At 36.7% G+C, this 22,337-nt stretch overlaps 1 protein-coding gene across 1 annotated transcript in view; it reads right to left on the bottom strand.

The window, feature by feature from the left end:
* Positions 1–4,724, bottom strand: part of LOC108367519 (protein sickie-like) — a 305,357-nt gene extending 300,633 nt beyond the window's left edge. The window contains exon 1 of the mRNA XM_017622151.1: positions 1,330–4,724. Within this exon, the coding sequence (XP_017477640.1) occupies positions 1,330–4,179 (2,850 nt within the window). The 5' untranslated portion in view covers positions 4,180–4,724. The remainder of the gene's footprint in view (positions 1–1,329) is intronic.
* Between the last annotated feature and the right edge of the window lie 17,613 nt (positions 4,725–22,337).

Genomic DNA, 22,337 nt, shown 5'->3' with positions numbered 1-22,337 from the left:
TAAAAACAAAAACTATATATGTATTTCCAAATTTCATTTAATTTTTTGAAACTTATTTTATGTATTTTTATTTCTTTTTTAATTTTGTATATCTTTCATTTAATGTTCTTTTAATTTTTAGATCTTACTCTTTTGAAAAGAGGAATATTTTTTGAATGTAATTAAATTTTTAGGAATTTATTTGATTTAATCTTTTTTGAATAAATTCTTTTTCTTCTTTTAGTTTAATTTTCTTTTCGTTTTTAGATTTTATTCTTTAATAAAGGAAAATATTTTTTATTGTAATTTAATTTTTAGAAAGTTATTTTATTTATTGCCACCTCGTTTTCATTTATTATTTCTTTCTTTTTTTTAATATTTTTTTTTTAATTTTTAGATTATGTTTTAAAAATAAAAACATTTTTTTTTAATATTATTAAATTTTTGAGCATTATTTTCGTCTTTTTTGATTTAACTTTTTTCTTTTTCTAATTTAACTTTTAGATTTTATTGTTTTAAAAAGAAAAAAATATATTTATTTAATTTCATATAATTTTAAAAATTATTTTTTATTTGTATTTGCTTTATTATAAATTTCTTTTTTTTATGTAATAGCTTTTACTGAAGAAATATATATTTTTAATTTAAAAGGTATAATTTAAAAAAAAACGTATTCCTAAAAGGCGAACAGCATAACGCTAAAGTCTCCCTGTTTACTCACGAAATTAGAGGCCTAATGTAGTAAAACTGCTTTTTTCACTCTGATGTAGAAACTTTTTTATAGGGCCTTGAGATTTCAAAGATATGATTACTTCAAAAAACTATTTAAAGAATTCAGTGCAATGTAGAATAACAATAGGGGTACCAAGTGAAAGAAAAAAAATTTTTTTTTGGTTCACCAGGAACAGGGATTAAACATAGCATTTTAATTATTATTATTATTATTTTGTAACTTAATAAAATTACAAGGACGGAATTCGAGGGTGTGGTGATGTGTATATTAGTCTTGAATACATAAGTTTTTCAAAAATCAATATTGCAAAATATTCAAGGATATTCAAGGATAAAATTTTAAAGGACAATTTCACCACGTTTTCCACTTACGCATAAAAAAATTTAGACTTTTTAAATTCTACAGAATTTTCTCTAAAAATGCAGTTATACTATAATTGGACTCTTATTTTGCGAGTATTTATATTGATTTTCTTGTGTGTAAAATTTACTGTCTCACAGTGCGGTTATTACAACCCTAAGACAAAAAAATTTTATTTGATATGAGAAAGTCCACAAAAATTTCTTATTTTTTTTAGTTTTCTTCAAGTACTAAATGACTTACTGTACACCACTCACCTCAATGTATCCCTGCACGCTGTCACACTGCTGCAGCACCAAAATCGCCGAGTTGAACTTCAGCGCGGACAGCTCATCGGGCGAGCATGGACTCAGGAAACCACTATCTGCATCGCTGTGTGAGGACAACGGTCGCGGCTTACGAATTTTGTACGGTACATTACGACTCGGCACCGGACCCGGATTGAAGAGTACATAATTCGATTCGATTGGCACGGTACGCGCGCGTAAGTGCTCCTTCTCGTCCAGCAGCATATGCTGCAGGTGAAGCATATGCTCCGAGCTGACTAGCGCAGAGACAGCACGCTGCTCGTTACTCGCTGTGTCCACTACGGCACTAGCGTCACACACAGACGCATCATTCGTTTTATTGTCGCCATTACGCTTAGCTCGTTTATCATTCCCGGCCACGGCGCTGCCACTCATTTGCTGTTTCGACCGAAAAGGTGAGAGATTCAGGAAGGTTAACCTCTTTTTCGTGCGCTGTAGCGTCGTTTGCGAGGACGTCGCTGAGGTGGATGAACTCGCTGAGTTCGTGGAGGTGGATGACTCCACAAGCGCGGTGGATGTTGTTGTGGTCGTGGAAGCGGTGGTGTTTGTATCTTTGGACTCTTGACTATTCGACATGCTCGGCGCCGCATCCAGCACTTCGAGCAACTTTTCAAAGCTGGCGGACTCACGTAGTATGGGCTCGTCTGCTTTGGCAGTGGTTTGCTCAGCCAATGCTTCGAGGTTGGCGTGCACCAGTTGTTCATTGGTGTTTGGATTCGGTATGCCGATATCAGGTATGGGTTCCTCTTCAAAGTCATCTGGATCAATGACAAAATAATTGTGATGATCGAAATTAGCTGATCTCGTTGCGCCACCGCAAGCTTCCTCGAATGTCACCTCAACCACTAGCGTAGAGTCGTCCTCCGGTGGCAGCTCATCCTCATTGTAGATGACTTCGGGCACAGATTCCTCTTCGCTAAAGTCTAAGTTCTGGCGCGAACTGAAGAGCGGATCACGTAGACCGTGTGTCGTGGTCGTTTCAAACATCCGGCTTAAATGCTCATGTGTGCGTTGCCGTAGCGCCTTTTCATTTATGAAATCAACAGGATCGAAGAGGCAATAGTTATCCATGTGCGAGACGTGCGTCTTACGCTGACGCACTGGCAAATTCTTTAGCTTCTCACTATAGTCTGCATCATTATTGTTGGACGCATTCGAGTTCGGAGGACTAGCGTCCGCTGGCGCTGGTGGCGGCGGTGAGACCTCATTCGACGACGATGTGGCTTCTTCTTGTGCCGCGCTATTCGCGGTAAGTGACTTCTGCGAACCACGACTTAGCGAAGCAAATAGACCCCGCGCCAAGCAGTTCTTCAACTCAGATACACGTCCCTTGTAGGGACTAGACTGAGCGCTCGCGCTTCCACCGGCATGCTCGCTACCATCATACACGCCTAGACGCGCATTCAGTTTGCTCAACTCCTTGCGCTCCTTCTTGCTGAGCACGACCTTGCCGCGTGAGGGTGTCGCTGGCGCGGATAGGGAAGCACATGGCTCGGCGGTTGATTGCATGGCGAGGAAGCGCGAGTCGCGCGTTGGCATCTGTGAGATCGGTGGTGGTGTTGGCGGTGGTGGCTCGCGATAGGGAGGCGTCGAACGTGGTGACGCTTGCGCCGAAAGACCACACTTTGCAAACTGTGAATTCGTGACGACCGTCGTGGATTCATAACTGACGGGGAAATCACGAAAGAGCTCGGTAAACTGCGTTGACTCATCGCCGGTGTAGCGGCCATCACAAAAGCTCAATTCCATATAATTAGCATCGCGTATGGCATTCGGCTCGTCGTGTAGTTGGTTCGCGCTGGAGAAGGAGGCATTGCAAAGATTGCGGTTGTACGAGGCAGGCAATGACGTGGCATCGGAAGACTTCGATCTAGTGCCAGGCGCGATAGACTGGGAATGTTGCGAAACACTTAGGAAACTATGAGCGGCCGCCAAGTCACTGTTTGGTGACGGTGGTGGGGAGCTTGTTGCAGCGGCATTATTAGCATTTCGATCTGCTGACGCCAGCGATTTGCTGTGCCGCAGCTTCGATGACTTATCCTTACCCAGCCGATGAGACTTTGGCATGTTGCTGGCAGGTTTGACGGTCCCTGCAAAAGTTATTTCGTCGTTAGTCGTCCGCCGCTTTAACTTGCTGCCATCCACTGTGTTTGCGTTGTTGGCACTAATTGCATAGTGGTTGCGTTTGTTATTACAAAAAAATTTGTAGTTATGGTTGGTAGTGGTGCCATCTTTGGTGGGGGTTAAAGCTTTCACTGACAGCGCTGAGCTCTCGGAAGCTGCATTCTGTTTCACATTCGCATGCCCCAAACCACGTTCAACGCTTGCAGTTGTTGCTGCCAACGAGTGTGGCCGGCGACCGGACCGCCTCTTCACTGTACCGGTAAATGAGCTGGGTGAGTCCCAGTCGTAAATTGATGTTTTTAAATTCACACCAAGCGAAGGTGGGGTAGCGTTAACATTTTGGCTGGCCTCGTGCCTCCAACACTCACTTGAAATTTTATTTTGCTTTGCCGCTTGGCAGTTATTGTTATCCTTTACTTTGTGTTGGCCACTCGTCTGTGGCTTGTCAGAAATTTTTGTTTTCCCTCGCTGGCTTATTTTAGTTGGGTTAACGTCAGCGCTTGCTGTGCATGTGCTGTGCCTGACCAATTCGCTGGTGCCATGGCCAGTTTCATCATAGCCATCGCCATTTTCATCTTTGTACTCCGACTCAGTAAGGTTGTTTTGCGTATCGTTTACACGTGGAGCAGCTGTTTGTTGTTGACGCTGGTGTTGGCGCCGTTGGTGGGTAGACATTTTCGTTGGCAGTAATTATAAGGCGCAGCTTGGGCCTGTAGCGGCTCGGTAAGCTTCACTTTTAATGTGCGGCAGTTGTCTATTCGCTTTCCTTGGCAAAAATTGATGTTGCTCTGGTGGTATTGAAGGTTGGGAAAAGGATAAGAAAGGGTAGGTGGCAGTGGTGGTCCTATTTTGCCGGACATATTGTTGTTGTAAGTTTTCCGTTGTTCACTGAAATTGATGTGGCTGCGTTGGAATTTTTAACGCCGTTTCATAACAGATTTTTGTCGTATTTTTTGCTCTTTGTTTTTTTTTTGTTTATTCACTATGAATTCTTCCAAATTTTAATTTAATTTCACAAGCACATTTTTTGCACACTCTTCCACTCATAATCGCTGTGAGGAATTTTTTCACTATTCACTTGCAAAATTTTTCCATTTTGACCAATCCAAATTCCTCACATTTTCATGCTCAACTGACCAAGGGAGCGTATTCTTTTTGTTTTTTTGTTTTGCATTTTAATCGTCAAAGGACTCTTTCTTGTATTTTTTTTTGTTTTTCGCACAACTTTCTTTTTCAGATTTTTTTCTTATTTCTTAGTTGTCTAGCTGTGGCGTTAAAATAAAATGAAATTAATGGTTTCATAAATCTTCATCTTTATGTGTCTCCCACCCCAGCGAGCACAAAGCCTTTTGCCTTTTTTTTAGGTCGGGTGGGGGAAGGAGGTGCAAGAGTTAATGGGTTTTTGCTGTTTTTGGTAATAAAAATCGCTCATAATGGAAGTGATAAGCGACAATTTTGGGTTCTGAACAACATACATTTTTGCAAGTCCTTTTGAGCGACTGAATAGACTTAAAGGAAACTTTGTAGCTGTGTTGTCTGTTGCTGACCTTAACTGGTTTTAATTTAATGTGTCAAAGTTACTTTCTCTAAACGTGGTTTATTGTCTTGCCTTGAATTTTTTCCTTTTTTATGAGGTGAAAAAACAAATGTTTATAATTGCTTTTTGACTGTCGATTGTGCCCTTTTGTGCAAAAAAAGGAAGCATAAACCTACCCTTTTATTCGGGAATCACTCAAATGCACCAGCGGCGACCCAATGTCTATTTGAAAATGTATCAAATTTTATTTTCTACGAGTTTACCAGAGTTTCATTTTTAAGAAGCATTTTAAATTTTTTTGCCTAAGACAATGAGAAGCCCTGCCAGAACCTATAACCAAAATTTCAAAAAAATCCGGTCAGCCGATCTCGAGCTTTGCGAACACAAAAAAAACGGGTTGCAAAATATAGATTAGTAAAGCTTACTGACAGGAAGATATCCAGTGTCAGAAAAAGGATAGCAAAAATATTTCTTTTGGTACATTTCGTTGCCCGAAGAGCAAATAGCAGCCTCATCTATTCTCGTTCGAAATTCCGCCAAAGCCACAAGACCACAACTATTCTCTACGCAATGCCTAAAACAATACACTACTTTCCAGGCCACCAAACCGCTTTAATGTTGGACTAACTCACTAAAGTGATGACTTTAATTGCCTAATTAGTGCGCTGAAATTGCAGCCATTCAACCAAAGCTTCAGCCATATCACTAACCAGCAAGGCAGCTGCTACACCGCAGTTCAGCCGTGAGTGAAAAGGCACCTAAAAGTATACTACGCCTATAAAAGCATAACTTCGTAGTAAATTTACACTCTTCATGCTACACGTCAGCTGCATTTCGCATGAATCGTCCAAGAAAAAGTTATATTGCCAAGACAAGCAAGCAAATTGATTCTCGTTTCTCATTTTGCGTCTTCGCCTCCTGCTGCTGCTGCTGCTCCTAATGCACGGCTAATAAACTCCAACAAGTTGCATAGTCGTTGGCGCATGATGAATTTAAATGGCAATGAAATGAGCTACAACAAATATATCTAAGCGGGCCAGTGTAACCAGAAAGCACGCTGAATGAAATAAATTAAGAACCCGCACCGACCACACAGCCCACAGTCGGTTAAAGTAAAACTTCTTTCATTGTAATTTCACGTCACTTTTGCAATTAAAATGTAAATTTTTAATTGAATTGCAAGCGTCAAGATTGTGAATTTTCGAGCAAAGGAGGCGCCAAAAGGACTGCAACGGAAGTGCGCAAGCAACGCAAGTAGGTAGACAGGCAGATGGTATACAATTAGGCGCACATATAAATATGTATGAAGACAAGGTAATTTGCTGGGAAATTAGGTTAATGTGTATACCATGCTGTTGATAAGTGGGTTATTATGGAACATTTTATGATTATGTGTTGACCTGTATTAGATGAAGCACAGTTTTAGGCGGTTAATAGGATGAAAATAAGATGACGCATCAAAAGTGAGTTTGTATCTTAAATTGGGGCAGTTTTGGGAGGATAAGAAACGCAATTTAAAAAAGGAAAACAGCTGTGCAAAAGAGGAGACACAAGAGCGGAGATAAAGCTAATCAAAAGCATGGAAAATAGGTACAGGATGTGCGCAAACAAAATTGCAAGTAATGGCATATATTTACTTCTTGGCGATTTTAGAGGATGGGATTGAGATGGAGTGAAAATGGTAAGAAAAAAAAATAATGCAACGCAGTAGTGAAGTGTAAAAAATTGTGAGGCCGAGATGCATAGAATGGAAAAAACCAAATAAATAGCATAAAGCGATATAAAATGAAATGAAATGAAATTGAAATTGTATCTAAGTACAATGAAATGAAACACAGTGAATTGAAATGGAATAAAATGAAAAAAAAACGAAATAAATGATATGAAATTAAATGAAATGCAAAATAATGTGGGCAAAATGAAATGAAATCAAAGTTCAATGAAATAAAACAAAATGAAATGGAACAAACAGATGTAGTGAAAAAAATTAAAACCATCTAGCATAAAAGATATGAAATCAAATGAAATGAATTCAAAGAAATTAAATGAAGCAAAGTGAATTGAAACTAAATAACAATACTAGGAAATGAAACAAAGTGAAATGAAACGAAATGAAATGAAAAAAAAAATTAAAATAAATGAAGTGAAATTAAATGAATTAACTTGAAACGAAAAGTGGATAAGATTAAATTAAGTAAAATAAAATGAAGCGAAGTGAACTCATAAGAAATTAAATGAAAAAAATAATAAAACAAAGTAAAGGGAGTTGAATGAAGTAACATGAAATGAAATGAATGCAGAAAAAAATTAAATGAAATAAAATCAATAAAACGAAATGAAGTTAAATAAAGAAAGAAGAAAAATGGAAGGAAATAAAGTTAAATGAAACGAAGTGAAATAAAGTGAACAACTTTTAACCCAATTCAGCTCAACGAAACTGACTGGGATGGAACAGCTAAAATGAAGCTTTTGGGTAAGCAGCTTTGGGTTTGGAACCTTGAGCTACGGCAAAAAGAAATCGAACTTTATAGCGGTCTCCCCGACATATTAGAGGTCTTCCCTTAAACTCGTAAAAGCGTATGGAGCTCTATTTACTAGCCCCTCGTAAATTTACGAGGCAAATTTGATGCGCAAACGACCTCGTAAACTCAGTATTGTCGAGGGGCCGAAATTTTTATACTAAAATGTATGATAAAACAATGAAAATAAATGAAAAAATAATACGCGAATGAAATGAATACATTTCATCCACTAACTGTATTGAAATAGGTTTTCTGCTAATTTTCTGCATTTTCGATTTTATTTTAGCCAAGAGTGATAGAGACAAGATGGCGGGATGTTATGGAAAATACTACGAAACAAAAATTGCTTAACAAAATCCTGGTTTATCTGTCAAACAGTCACCTTACGCACCTACTTACACCTTTTGGGCAAAGGGGTCGTTCCCATAAAAGCCTCGTAAACTTACGAGCTTTACACGGTTTAAGACTTTACAAGTTTAAGGGAATCATCTAATTGTTGAAAGGTTCACTAAAGCTTGTGACAAAGCTCCGAACGGAACGTTTATAACTAAACCATGATCGAGCGAAAGCACGCATGCATGGAAGTGTAAGAAAAAATCTTTTTAAAGTAAGATTGATATAGAATGGGCTTCATGCATAAAAAATGAGCTTAAGCTCAGACTCAATATTTACACTGAAACAGTAAGCTCAAGTTCAATTTTTACTAAAAATCTATTCGGATCTGAAGCTCACTTTTTATGCAGCTCACTTTTATTCGTTGATTTCAAAGCGTCTTCCAACAGTAGCAAAAGAAGTTGCGCATATGCTGCTCTCTATTCTATATCCGGACATATTGAACATTCCATATTCTATCTTACCACGAAGCTATCTTCGATTTAACGCATTCTCTGAAGCAAAATACATTCCTTTCCCTGCTTTAAAGCTGAAGCTGCCAACCAAAGTACTAAAGTCCGCTATATTTTATAGCTTTTAAGTGCAAGTGCAGTATAAAAAAGTCGTTAACTAAACAAAGGATATTACAAAACAAAAACAACAACAACAACAACAATTACTATGCAGTGAGTACACTACAATCCAATGCAATACTTTTACTTTACTTTACTTCGATGCAATACTTTGTGTAAACTTTTCAAAAAGGGAAATATAAGAGAAATGAAGCTGTAGAGAGGTCTTAGAGTCAACGAGCAGCAGCACTCATCAAATGTCACAATCCTTGGTATTTACACTTAGTTGCATTGAACGGTTGCCCATCAATGATGGACTGACATACGTTGCTATAGTAACTGTAGAGTGGTAGTAGTTGTAATCATGGTAAATACCAATGGTCAGCCATGTGAAAAGCAAAGCAAATAGGTCGCTTGTAAGTAGTGCAACTTCAAATAGAAGCGAGGTAGAAAACAGTAGAGAAATTGAGTTCGGAGTGTTGCTCAAAGCAAAAATATTTTTAAAGCGGTGACGAAGTGTATAGCTACTGAAGGAGAGTAGATCAAAAAACCTGCAACTTAGCGGCAAATAAAAATCAGCAACTTACTTAGTAATGACGCTTCAAAATCACTCACCAGTTGTATAATTTAAATTTAAAATTCTTCATAGTTCTACTTTGTAGTTAAAATTTCAAACAACTCTCCTCCGCAATATAAATAACTTCTAACCGCGGCATTCACATAACGTAGAAAACTTTCAGCAATCCACACAACTGTCAATAACAAATAGATACATACATATGTATGTTGAAATAAGTACTCCACAGTCTTAATGCTATGCACTTCATCTAAAAGCTCTTTGCAGTTTCTTCATTTTATTTGCCCGCTCTTGCATTGTGTTGTTTTGTGTCAAAAACTTCTCAAACTTTTGCGGCGAAATTCAGCAAATATACTCGCTTGTCATTCGCTTTTATACCAAAACAGTGGCAGGCGCATCAACTTAACTGATATCAACTCAACTATACTCGACTGCATTCAACAAATGCGACATGCGACCACTGATCGTTGCAAACTTCGAACTGCTTTTAAGTTGGGAAAGGCAGCGTAAAAAGTGCGCCATGGCAGTGGAATAAGAAGTGTGTCAGTCATATTTTTTGGGTGAGTGTGAGCATGCTGGCAACTGGAAAGTGCAAATGTGCTTGAATTTTTGATAAAACTATTACACTACCGAGTATATGTAAGAATTCCATGTGTTGATGTGGTGATCCGCAGTGTGTTTCTAGAAATGGTTGCGTTACATCATTTTAAGCTCCAAATATTTCGATATAAGAAACTGTATGCAACATTTTCGGGTGAACATTACACCTCTCTTCTAGGGCTACAAAAGGAAGATCGGTAAAATTATCTAGCGGAAGGTGAATTATTTTTTGGTCCTAGCTTTTTCACCTGCGCCGTTTGGGTCCAACTAATAAGTGAAATATCAATTTCAAAGCTTTTGAGATAACAGAGTTATTACTTTTTTTTGCTTCTAAGAAGACAACGATTGAAGTGTTTCAACTCATTCATAGACCTTAGCAGCTCTCCAATACAGGCCTTTTAGAAAATTTTCTGTTGACAGAGGATATTTTTGATTTTAAATAAATTTATTTGGATCTTCAAAAGTCGCCTTCACAAAGCGAAGTATTTGGTTTCTGTAATGATTTTGTTGTAAACTGGTCTGCAATTCTCAAGTATCTCATGCAATAATTAACATAAAGTAAGCGTGAGCAAAGCACTTCTAACATCGATGCATACCACCTGCAACGCAAGTAGAATTCGATTAAGATTCGATTGAATATTTTTCTAAATTTTAAATCTCGATAGACTTGTTTTCCGTTTGGTAAATTTTGAAAGAATATATTTTTGACGCGACAACATTAATTCCTACACCCACCTGTGTTTACAATTCTGACCAGGCTTATGCGATAACCAATAGGTGCTTGCTGATTCGCTACTGCAGAGCTGACTGTCCGGAAGTTTCCGGGCAATATCAGTAGGTATCCTTGTCAGGTGTTCATTGCATTATAATGTGTACAAGAGACCATGAAAGAAAAAAGTCATCCGAATGCGATGAAAATATCAAAGCACCACCATACCGCAAGGACATGAACGAGAGTTTATGGCCCACGCAGTATATCTTTAAAATATAGCAAATATATGTATGCAATGAGTTTGTTTAGCCAGAACTACAGTTTTTAAATTAAAAGCACGTGAAGTAGGTACATTCAATTTTAAAGTCGAAAATTTCTGTTTTGAAGGGGTAAAAAGGCCAGGAAATATGTGGTTGTTGGTTAATACATAATTTGTTTTTATAAAAAACATAATATTTTCTATTGAAAATAATTCTCTTCAATTTTAATTTGGATAGTCCCTAATACATACATACAAACACCTGCAATTTATAATATTCCCCCCCTCATTAGTCGAGTTTATTTAATTAAATCTCAGCATTCGCTTTTTTGGAGAATCTCATTTAAATCAAAAGGCGAGAAAAAATTACTTATCACCCTTTTCATTTTCAATTCCAATATAAGCACGCTCAAAAATGCTACATGCGCCTGCAGCTATGCAACAATTTTACAACTTCGTTTCGTTCTACTCCTCCATAAAATAAGACTTGTCAACCTACACTTTTTTGGAATAGGCCATTAAAATTGCTGTGCCAGTCATAACTCTGTCGCTCTGCCAAACAGACAGACAAACGTACCAAATTCGCTAACATTTCACGCACACTATCTGCTGTACGCCTCAAAATATGCTTCAGTAATCCAACAAAGTACTTTTGCATATTTTCGCATAGTCACTTTGCAAGCATTCAAATACTTTTTGCGCTGCAAAGCTAACAAAACGCTGCCGCGTTAGTGAGAAAATAAAAGCGTTGTAAAAAGGAAGGAAGGGAGCGGAAAATGGTTTAAAAACAAAATGGCCTAGTGAAAATTATGAGCTCAACGCGTGACCATATTCCAGCGGCATGCTTAGGATCCCATACTCGTAACTAGTTTTTTTTTTTTTTACTAAAAAATCCGTTTTTGCGTCATTTCTTTTACCCTCCTCGCTATTTTCGCTTCCGACCAGGCAACGCGCAGTAAATTATGACTAAAAATATTTACTTAGCGATTTTCATTTCTTTGTTGCCTTTGCCATTTTTTTGTTTTTTTCTTTTTTGTGTCGAATCGCTTTTGCATTTCATTCAAGCTTGGCAGCTTCTTCTTCCGCTTTTGTTAGCTGCTTTGTGGCGAAATTTCGCCTGAGGGTCTGCACAAATTTGTCGACTTAGTTAATGGGTTTTGACATGCCTGCTGCCCGACAGCTCTAAGTAATGGACACAATTATTTGCGAAGGCATTTCAAGAGTAAATTAAATGTGCAGCATCCTTCGCGCAAAAACTATGCCGAATTGTTTGTTGGCAACTTTTTTGTGTGCAGAGTTTGAGTGGAACAACTACAAATACAGTTTGCTGGCAGTGAACTTAAACTTAAACCAAAAATTGGGGTGTACATATTTCACTGAAGTTAAAGTTATTTTTAAATTTTGCTAACAAGCTCTCTGTGCTAATCGCTTTCTTCTACTTCGATTCCGATTTCCGCTCTTAATGCGTGCATCCTTGGCTTCTTCTTTCAATTACAACTAATAATCCAATAAGTACATCCATTGCGTATGCGCCCTAAAGTCTACATTTTACAACAGTTTATTACTATCTGACAAAGCACAAAGGAACAGCGTACAAGTAGGTACCCTCAAGCGATTTCTTTCGTTTTTTTTTTTTGCGCTTCACCATTTTGCTACACAAATTTCCTTTCCTTTAGTCTTACTCCTTTACTGTGTACTTTGCTCAAATATTTGCCTTGCTTTGCTTTCAGTATTATTAGTCGACGTATAACACAAAGAATGTAGGTCGCGCTTAAAAGGCTGATTACACTTGCAGGCACATATACACATATGTAAAGTGTATCTCTGCGAACTGAAATAGAGTTGTAGATTCTTTAAAGCAGCGTTGAAGCATTTTTGTGGCTGCTGGCTGCAGCAGCTTTGGTGCTTTTTTTTTTTTTTTTGGTAGTAATGTATGTATACACCAAAATGTGATTTTATTGAAATCTAAACTAAATGAAGCTTCAGATCTCAGTAGTGTATGCATAATTTAGATGTGGGAAGAGCATTTATCAACATTTTTATGGGGGCTGGATGCCCTCTTGTGACCGTACCACTGCTTCGCCATTTATGCTTGGAAGTTTGCATTTGTGTGTTAAGTCTGTTTATATTTTAAGCATATTTATACGCGTTGAATTATTCTAGATGAAATCTGATTCCAGTAAATATTTGAGAGAGAAAAAACTATGAAGAGCAAATTATGAGGAGTTCAGAAATACTGAGATACAGAGATTTTATTTGCTTTCAATCGTTGTTAATAATCTACCAAAATACTAGACCAATGTCAATGTTTACCGTCGTAAGAAATTATTTTTAAAGTTAACGATTCCCATACAATTCATATTGCTCTCTGCTCCGTTCAAATATTAAAGCGTCAGCTGCGAGGATATCCATCCGTCAGTTTCTTCATGCTCCTCCAAGTGGATGGGCCGATTTTTACTCGATTTTAAAACCAGAAGTGTTGATAGATTTAGCCTTTTGCTTTGTTTTATGGCAGCGAAATTTCGGGTCTAGCTTCTTAGATTTTTTCTATGATTTCTTAAATGGCCTCTTTTATTATACATGCATATATTTATTTATTATTGCGGCGTTTTAGGCCTAAAACTTAAAATTCGTGTAATAGAACTTTACAAATCATTGACTTCGATGGGCTGCTGGAGAGGCGTCGGTTCTAGTCTACTCAGATGACGGTTTCGTCAAGTGAACCCTCTCGTCTAGACCGCCGGCGGAAAGGCCTGGTTGTATCCCGTATGTATCCTAGTTATTTTACATTAATTGGATGAAATTGATGAATCTATGAGTAATGAATGAAACGACTAATTAGACCTCAAATGAAGTAACAATCAATGAAAATTAGTGGCAAAAACTTTTAACATACAAATGGACAAATCTAAGTTTAGGAATTGGGTTCTGGATAGAAGTGAAAGAATTCAAAAATTCATTGAATAAAAACCACTTTGGAGGAACTTTTCTACGTATTTTTTAGTTTTCTTGTTTTGCCTTTCAGCACCACTAATCCGCTCAACATTTTTAGCGCACTGAAACAATATAACAACTATACAAGAAGGATATAGGTTTGAAATGTAATTGCTAAACTCACTTTTAAATATTCGCTGCTGTCTAAAATGATTGCGAAAATATTGTCATCATTTTGAAATGACTACTGATTTCTTAAAATATTCATGTGACACATTAAAAACATTCTTTAGATTCATCAGGAGAAGAGGAAGAAATACTTTTTTCTCAGAAACTTTGTTTAAAATATATATGAAAAATTTAATCTATAACGAAAACAATTAAATTGTTGGTAACATACTATTTGAAAAGTAAAATAAAGCAGAACATAAAAAAATTAAGTTCGATTTTTTCGAACTTTATTATTCAAAAATTTAATGATCTATAAAACTGCATACACAAAATTTTTCTAAGCACTCCAAATTTAATTTTGTTTTAATTTTGGAGAAACGTTTTTTTAAGATTTAAAATTTTTCTTGTGAATTTTATTTAATTTTTTTTTGTTTTTGGGGAACCCTACAATTGTTTTCTATTTTTGATTATGAAACATTTATGTATTTACTGGAACAAGAAAATCGAGTTTCTCCAAAATTGCTATTTTTTCTGCTCCTTGCACAAAAAAATTTTATTTAAACAAAAAAGAATTCAAAAATTGGGGTCAATTCAAAAATTGGGCTAATTGATTGAACAATGAAGGCCCCCAGTGAATTATGTTAGCATAGTTTAGCTGCTTAAATCTTTTCTAAAAAGAAAGCACTTATGATGATGGTGTCTAAATTAGCAGATTGACCAGCAGCAACACAACACTAACAACTTATTTGGTAAATTCGGTTCTCAATTTGTATGGATATATCGAATAATTGCGAATTTTACTACTAAAGGAATTTTTTAAGTTTTTCTCCTCAAAAATTTATACAAAAACCAAAGAGAACCGTTTTCAGCTCTGCAAGTATTAAGATTATTATAACAAATAATAGTTGAGAACTACAGACGAAAATATGAATAAAATACTAAGAAAATGTCGTTTAGTTCAACAGGAGCGCTGACCTTTTCGCAAAGCAGTTGGCTACGCCAAGCTGAATTTAAAACAAACTTGCTTTAAACTAAAGGAAACAAGTATCTAATAAATACATACTTCATTGGCGAACGCAGTATCTTCAGATCATTAAAGGAGGGATAATTGGAAACATGAAATTAATTGCCATTCAAATTATATTCCAAAAAATGCGCTTTTGCTCAGCAGCCTATCCTACCCTCAGCCAGTGACTCATCTATAGAATTAAGCACTCGATGCCTTTGTCCAAGCTCGCCCATTTTCTACACAAACAACGCTATGCTAAACATCACCGCTTAACCAATTTTATTCCGTTTAGAAAAGAGACTTTAATAAATTTCATAAGAGCCTACAGAAAAATGGCTTACAATGAAATTCGCCTTTCCATCCGCCTTTTCACAATCAACGCTTGGGAATGGGGTCAAATGACAATGTGTAACGAAATTATCCACTTTATTATTCTTTGTGTGTGTGTGTGTGTGTGTTTCACTTCATTTTTCGAACGATTTAACGGTACATTGAAAGTAACCTCATTCCTCAATGCAGAATGGATTAGAGGAGCATAAAAGTGTAAAGGATAAGAGCGCTACTTGTATTGTGATATGTTTTCGCAAAGATGGGCCGATGAGCAAATATACGCAACGAATGTGAGAATGCGAGCTGAAATGGCTATGCATCTAAGTACATATGTATGTACATATGTACGTATACATATATATATGTATATGCGTTTGTATGTAAGCTTACGCCCATTTCATGTAGATACTCATGTTCAAGTGTTTGTTTAGTGATTCTTTTTGCGCTTTTGATATGCGCACACCGACCGTATGGGGAATGGTTCTTAATTTCCGCTTGGCGCAGCACTTTTTTCTTTGACAAATAAACGAGTACACAGATTCACTGATTCTATGTAAGTACATACACACATACATATGTACATATATGAATACATACAAAGACCGGCAGTCAATCGGCGGTGTCCTGTTTTTTGCACTCTGCACTTCTCATGCGTTTGTTTATATGTATGTATATTTATTTGTTTGTTTTGGATTTTGTGTACACAGGCTTCCGCTCCAGTCGTTGCTGCGGAACTTTTTTCGTGGGCGGGCGTATGTGAATACTTCCGAAGCGGAAGTGTTTTGTGTAGGAGAAGATGAGCACACATGCATACATACATAAAAACCTGCTTCGAACAAGCAGTACTCGCATTTGTGTAGGCGCTGGATGTGTGAGTGTAGGTCAGCGCCTGTGTGTATGCTCCATGTGAGTGAAATCCGTTTTGTAGCTCCCCGATTTAATTGTTAGTTGTGTTTGCTTGCTATACGTTCTTTCTTTTTTTTTCTATTTGCTAATTTTGTTGCTGGTTACATCTTTTTCTTCGCTGGTTCTGTGAATTGTAACTAAATAAATTGAATTTCAATGCAGACTTTTATGCGCTATAACTTTGTAATGCTGATACTGGTCTGTTGGTGTGATCAAATCGTAGGGATTTATTTTGAGTAACGATTGAAATGTTAGCCTGTTGAAATTGAATTTGTAATGCGACATTTTTTGAAGTTTATGTGTTTCAAAGTCTACTTTTAGGGGCTTTACTTGAAAATCTTTTTATTTATGACCGTTAAAGACTACTTTTAGGATTTTGAAAAGAAAAAAATATATTCTGATTTCCAAGTCGTTAGATTCACATACATATGTACCTATGTACAAGGACAAAAAATACGAACGACAACTGGTTTGAGCTGAGTTTTCACTTGAGAGAATGCGTGCAATAAGATTATACTTTAGTACGCAAGAATTCAAAAGAAAATTAGCAAAGTGGAAATGCCTTTGATTTAGGCCGAAACCGGAGCTTAGTTCGAAGTCGGGTTGCTTAAGTTGAGACTACGGCTGAGCCAGACGTAGGTTGTGAGGATGGCCTTAGGCGCAGGGTGGATTCCTACTCAGATAAAGGTGTGCCTACAGCCGAACCTGGGGTAGAATTCGAGTATGTCATATATGTGAATACTTATTTTCAAGACGAGGCATGAGAAGGCGGTTGAAGAGGAGTTTTAGTTTGAGTTTGAACTTGTGTTCGAGATTGGGTTTTGGTATGAGGTTATGTTTGAGGGTGAGTTGGAGTTAGAATATGCATTTGATTTTGAGTTAGACTTAGAGTCCAAGTTGAGTTTTAACTTAAGATTCAGTGTGATTTTGAGTTCGAGTTTGACCCGCGCTAGAGCTTGAATTCAAGGTTTTAGATAAGGTTGGCGCTAAAACTGAGGATGATAAGACTGTAAATAAGGCTGAAATGAGGCTTAGGTTGAGGAAGAGGTCGAGGTCGAGGTGGAGACTGTAACCTTAGCTTGATGTTGAAGCCATGCCTAAAGCAAAGAGGTTGAAAGGTTAAGCTGAAATCGAGGCTGATATGGAGCCTGATAAGTTTTTCATTAAAAATGGCCTCAAGCTCAATAAAAATTGTTGAATATAATTGTTATAAGGCCATAAAATAACAAAAAGAAATAAAACTTTTTTATAATCTAAGATGATATTAAAATAGTTTTTGAAACAAATTTAATTTTTATAAAACTCAATTTTTTAAGTTTTTTATTCTAATCGGTGCATCTCAAGCAAATATAGTAGATTTTATAATTTCGATGGAAAACAGTACTATTTTTTTTTAAGGAGGGTGATGCACATATGTAAATGGTTCTTTTTAAAAATAATTAACTCCTGAATTCGTCAAATACTCTGTATTGCGGGAGTTTAAGGTATAAAAGTTCTCAAAATCTTCTGGCTATACTATTTTAATAAAAGGAAAATCAACCAAATTTGTATATCCCTACAAAAAAAATTCTATGTCTCAACGGCTTCCTTTTGTTTCGAAAGGAAAATAAATACCTCTATATTGTACTTTTAAATTCACCCGAAAAATTATGAAATGATTAATTTTAACAAATATTATATACTTATGTATGTACATTAGGGCGACGTAATTTGATTTCGAAAAATTTTTATAGCATATTCGGATTCTACGTTCGATTCTGACAAACACTTTCTTCGAAAATTTTCCACCGAACAAATTACTCCGCCCTAATGTTAACGCATATTTGTGTCTATACATAAATGTTAAATTTTTCACTCATCGTACCCAGAAAATACTCGCTACTTTCGGTCGTCAAAATAAATACTAAATCATTTTTAGCAAAAAAAAACCACTTAAAAAAATTTATATATATATATATTTCATGATCCAATGATCAAATCTAAGCCAGATTAGTATGGGACCACCTCTGAGACACTCCCTTTCCGATGCAAAAAGATTTTTCGAAATCGGTTAACGTGGTGGTTATGAGGTAACATACATAAAAAAAATAAAATAAAAATATTCCGACGAACTGATAAACTCCTCCTTGTTTAGAAGTCGGTTAAAAAGGAAAAGAAAAAATAGAAGAAACCACGTCTAACCAAACAAATATATCCACAACCACGCTGTGATCACAATGCCTAACAACAGGCACTGATTTTTGCCACAACAAACAATTGCGGCGAAACAATTAAAAGTAGCTAGACACGTTTTGACGCAAGCGTACATAATCACTTACAACAAAGTATTTGCAAGCAAAAATACTAAAACACAGACAAAACTAAAAGCGGTGTTTAGGTGGGTGCCTAAATGTAGGCAATTACGACAGCACGTGTTCAGAAAATATTAAGACGTTTGAGTGTTGAACTGGAGCTGATTCGCTTACTTGCACGAGCTCAACATAAAACACACAAATAATCAACACTTGTGCGCCTAAAATTATATATGTGCTTTCTAGAAGCAGCACTAGTAAACCACACAAAAAAAACAAATAGAAAATAAATGTACCGCATACAAATAATGAAATCTTTTTATTATTTTTATTATTATTACAAGTCGTAATACTTTTGCGAACGCACGCGCGAAGCACCAAGTAAAGCGTACACTTTTAGGCGCCCCCGCAATTCACACGCCCTAAATATAAAATTGCTTAGCATACTTTTCGGCTGTCATTGGCGCTGTTTGTGGCAAAATTTTACGAGCGCACATTTCGCATTTCGCATGTAGCGTAAACAGCGTAAACAAAACAAAAAGCGATGCCAAGTGGCTGCTTTTACAAAGTTTGCCTGCTAACATACATATGTACGTACATTGCAGTACTAAAACGTAATAAGTAGCAAAGATCACGTATACGCCAAGGCGGCGGAATGCGAAGCGATTACATGAACCTAAATAGGATGGTGAAAGAGGCCAGTAGCGGATGCTGTTAGTGGTATTGTGCTGCGAGCATTGGGCGCAAGACAAAAAGGGATAATTGAGCTGTCACATGTGTTTAACATCACTTTTGCTGGATTTAAACAGATTCCGTTTGTTATACATAGGATAAGGCAGCTGACAGAAGTATACGCAAAGAGAGTTGCAATGTATGTAGTCGGCCTACCTTAATCCTGTCGAGACATTATTTTTTTCTTTTTTTTTTTGTCAATACTCCTTTTTATTTGTTGTTATAAAGGACATATATGGTGTATTTGATGTTCCTATTTTTGGTTGCAATTACTGCGAGTTTCAGTTCAGGCATCATAGTAGAAATGTTTTTTTTTTTTTTTTGCTGCAAACTATAGTTGCTTTTGTGGTAGCGCTATATTTACTGTTGTCGGTGTTGCCACGCTTTACGAAATTTTTGAAATGAAATATCTGTTAGTATAATGTTCAAATTTTGTATTCTTCAAGTGGCTATCTTGTTCAAATGTGTTTGATACAAAGGAAAACCATTAAAAATCTTATTAAAAAAGTGGCAACCCTTACGATAAACAGTTATTAAATAAGTTTGTTTTCTAGATTTATTTGAGAAATATCTACTAGTCTTATGAAAATAAATAAGCAAAAAAAAAAATGTATTATATGTATTGTATATTGAGCCCTAACCGCAAAAAAGACGTGAGGAAAATTTATTTCAAAATTTCATTAATCATGTAGAAATGCATTTGAATTCTCTAGTAATATTTGTGCTTCAAAAAGAAAATTTTGAAAAATATGTCGCTTACGACTTTTTGGCGAATAATAATAATAATAATAATATAATAATAGATTGGCGCTTACACATATGTTAGTGTTTGGCCGAGCTTCTCTTCCGATTTGTGGCGTGCGCCTTGAAGTTGTCACACAAAGCGGATGCACCTACAGTTTTACGCATAGAGACGTAAGAATAGACCGAAATTTATAATTAAAATCGAAATTATTTTCACGCAATCACTTATAAGTCTCATTTTACTTTTAATATAGGTGGCAGCCTTGTACTAAAAAACGAGTTAAATTTTGAATCACTTTCAAATAACTAACTTTTAATACAAATATTACAATACCTTTTTTATGGTTGTTTATGTTTCCGAAAGGGTAGGAATATGATGTATTTTGGCGTGATGTTGCAATATCTCTTAGAAAATTTGGTTAGGAAACACACGGCTTCAGTGTTGTGCCATCCTCAATGCCACCGGAAAATCGTTCCACAATACACCATATCAAAATACCTTATACGACCTTATACTTTGGTACATGGTAACCCTGTTTAAAAATACTCTAAATTAGTGCTCCTAAAATCATTCGATTTATCCCCAATTGGTAATATTTTAGTTATGCTATGATTTTATTTATTTGAAAGTTTTTAGGTTTTGTTGGTTGATAGGCAGAAGCGTCGCCTGATCATATGCCTGGGACCCAATTAGTGCTGTTAGCACCATTTTGATATGCTTTCTCTGGGATCCTTGGTTTTATCTGCCTTCAAGATTCGTCGGTTTCGTCAAACCATTTGTATTTTTCGATGAATCTAGTTAGGCTCATTTGGAGATCTCAATAAAACTTTGGATGCAAAAGCTCCCCACTCGCAAATATGGTGTAGGATCGGTTCTTTACTTCCCTCAACATTATAGCTATGGCGCCGAGGGTTGCATGGAAAGCCCATTTTAGCTGGGCCAATGTCCCGTTATCGTGGCCGTTAACTTGACTAGCTTTCCCCGATCTCTTTAGAAGTTCTTCTGCCTTACGTGCGAATTGCAAACGCAGTTCCCTTTTGATGATTCCGAGTAGAGCAGTTTATGGTCTTTGCTTCGGATTCGTCAAAAGATGTTCCGGCCTTAGCCCACCCATTTCCGTGTATATTCTAATATCCGAGAACCCAGATGAGAGAGAGGTATATTAACTCCGCCGTCGAGTTTAGGGCACATTTGCAATCTCTGACTGTTTTAGACTTTGTTACCATTGAGGCAAATGCCACAGGTGCCGCTGGGCTGGGCTCAGAAAATATATGATTTTCATACTCCTACGCAGTTCCTCTCTAATGCTTTACAGGTCCTTTCGATTCCCAGTACTTCCGCTAGGAAGATACTAGCAATGTTCGGTAGTCGAAACTAGAGAGAGAAACGTTTCAGAGAACAATCCCACACTCACACCGCAGCCAATTTTGGACCCGTCAGTATAGATTTCAGTGAAATTCTCCTCGACTATCCTGCCACTACTCCAATCCCGTGTAGAAGGAAATTTCGCCTGAAATTTTTTCCTGAAGTCTGTCGTAGGAGATATACAATGTGATTATTTCCCAGATTTTATAAGCTTGTCAAGCATACCAATATGACCATGCCGCAGCGCACTCCAGCAGCCTGACTGTTTGAGTCTGATTGTCGAGAACGCAGCAGTATCACGGAGTGGAGTTCTATGCAGCATCAGATGGACGCGATTTAATATCTCTCGTAGCAACTGCACTAGCTGTTCTTTGTATAGATACTGCCTAATATCCTGACGTTGTATTGTTTATCTAGTGCTGGCTACCAAACTAACGGCGCGCAAGTTAGTACTGCTCGTTTCATAGCCGTGTACATCCGGAGAACAAGTTTTAGCTGTAATACCTAATTCCTACTGAATATTATTTTTCATGTATAATAAGCTGTGCTAGCTCTCTCTATGCGCCTGTCTATATTGTCTTCCAGTTCAGTTTGGTGATCCCCTACTTCCTCAGTACTACATATGATGAAAAGAACAAAGAAAAATGAGATAAATATTTCACCCTTCGAATTACGAATTACGGAAGCCCCACATAAATCCACGAAGTAATGCAAATACTCAAAAATCTCTTCAAACTTTCAGTTTTTTTTCGAGTTATTGATAAGCAAGGGAGCCTAGAAATATGCAAGATTAATAAGTAAGAAAATTAGCGACGGGAGGTTTGAAAACCGAGACCTCTACGGTAAAATGGTCATTTAATGTTCTGCTGCATAGTTTTTTGCGACATCTGAAGACGACTTTAAAGTGTTATGATTTTCATAATTCCAATAAATCCATACCCAAAACCTATTCAATTTACGTAACTGCAAAATTACCCCAATAGCGTTTTTTTGGAAATAAATTTTTTTTTTTTATATAATTATAATTAAACTTCCAGGCATGCCTCTACCCTAAAAACCAAAATAAGTGATGACAAAGACAGATATAAGATCAGCAAACACCGGTTACAAATATTTCAAACTAAAATCCAAGGCTTAGCAACGTAAGGTACCCCTTTAAAAAAAGCAATTTCAAAGGCATACATACCATAAGGCACCAA

The sequence above is a fragment of the Rhagoletis zephyria genome, unplaced genomic scaffold (assembly GCF_001687245.7).
Source record: "Rhagoletis zephyria isolate East Lansing unplaced genomic scaffold, Rhagoletis_zephyria_1.1 Rzeph_scaffold_00046, whole genome shotgun sequence".
Taxonomy (NCBI): Eukaryota; Metazoa; Arthropoda; class Insecta; order Diptera; family Tephritidae; genus Rhagoletis; species Rhagoletis zephyria.
This window is presented reverse-complemented; position numbering and strand designations above follow the sequence as displayed.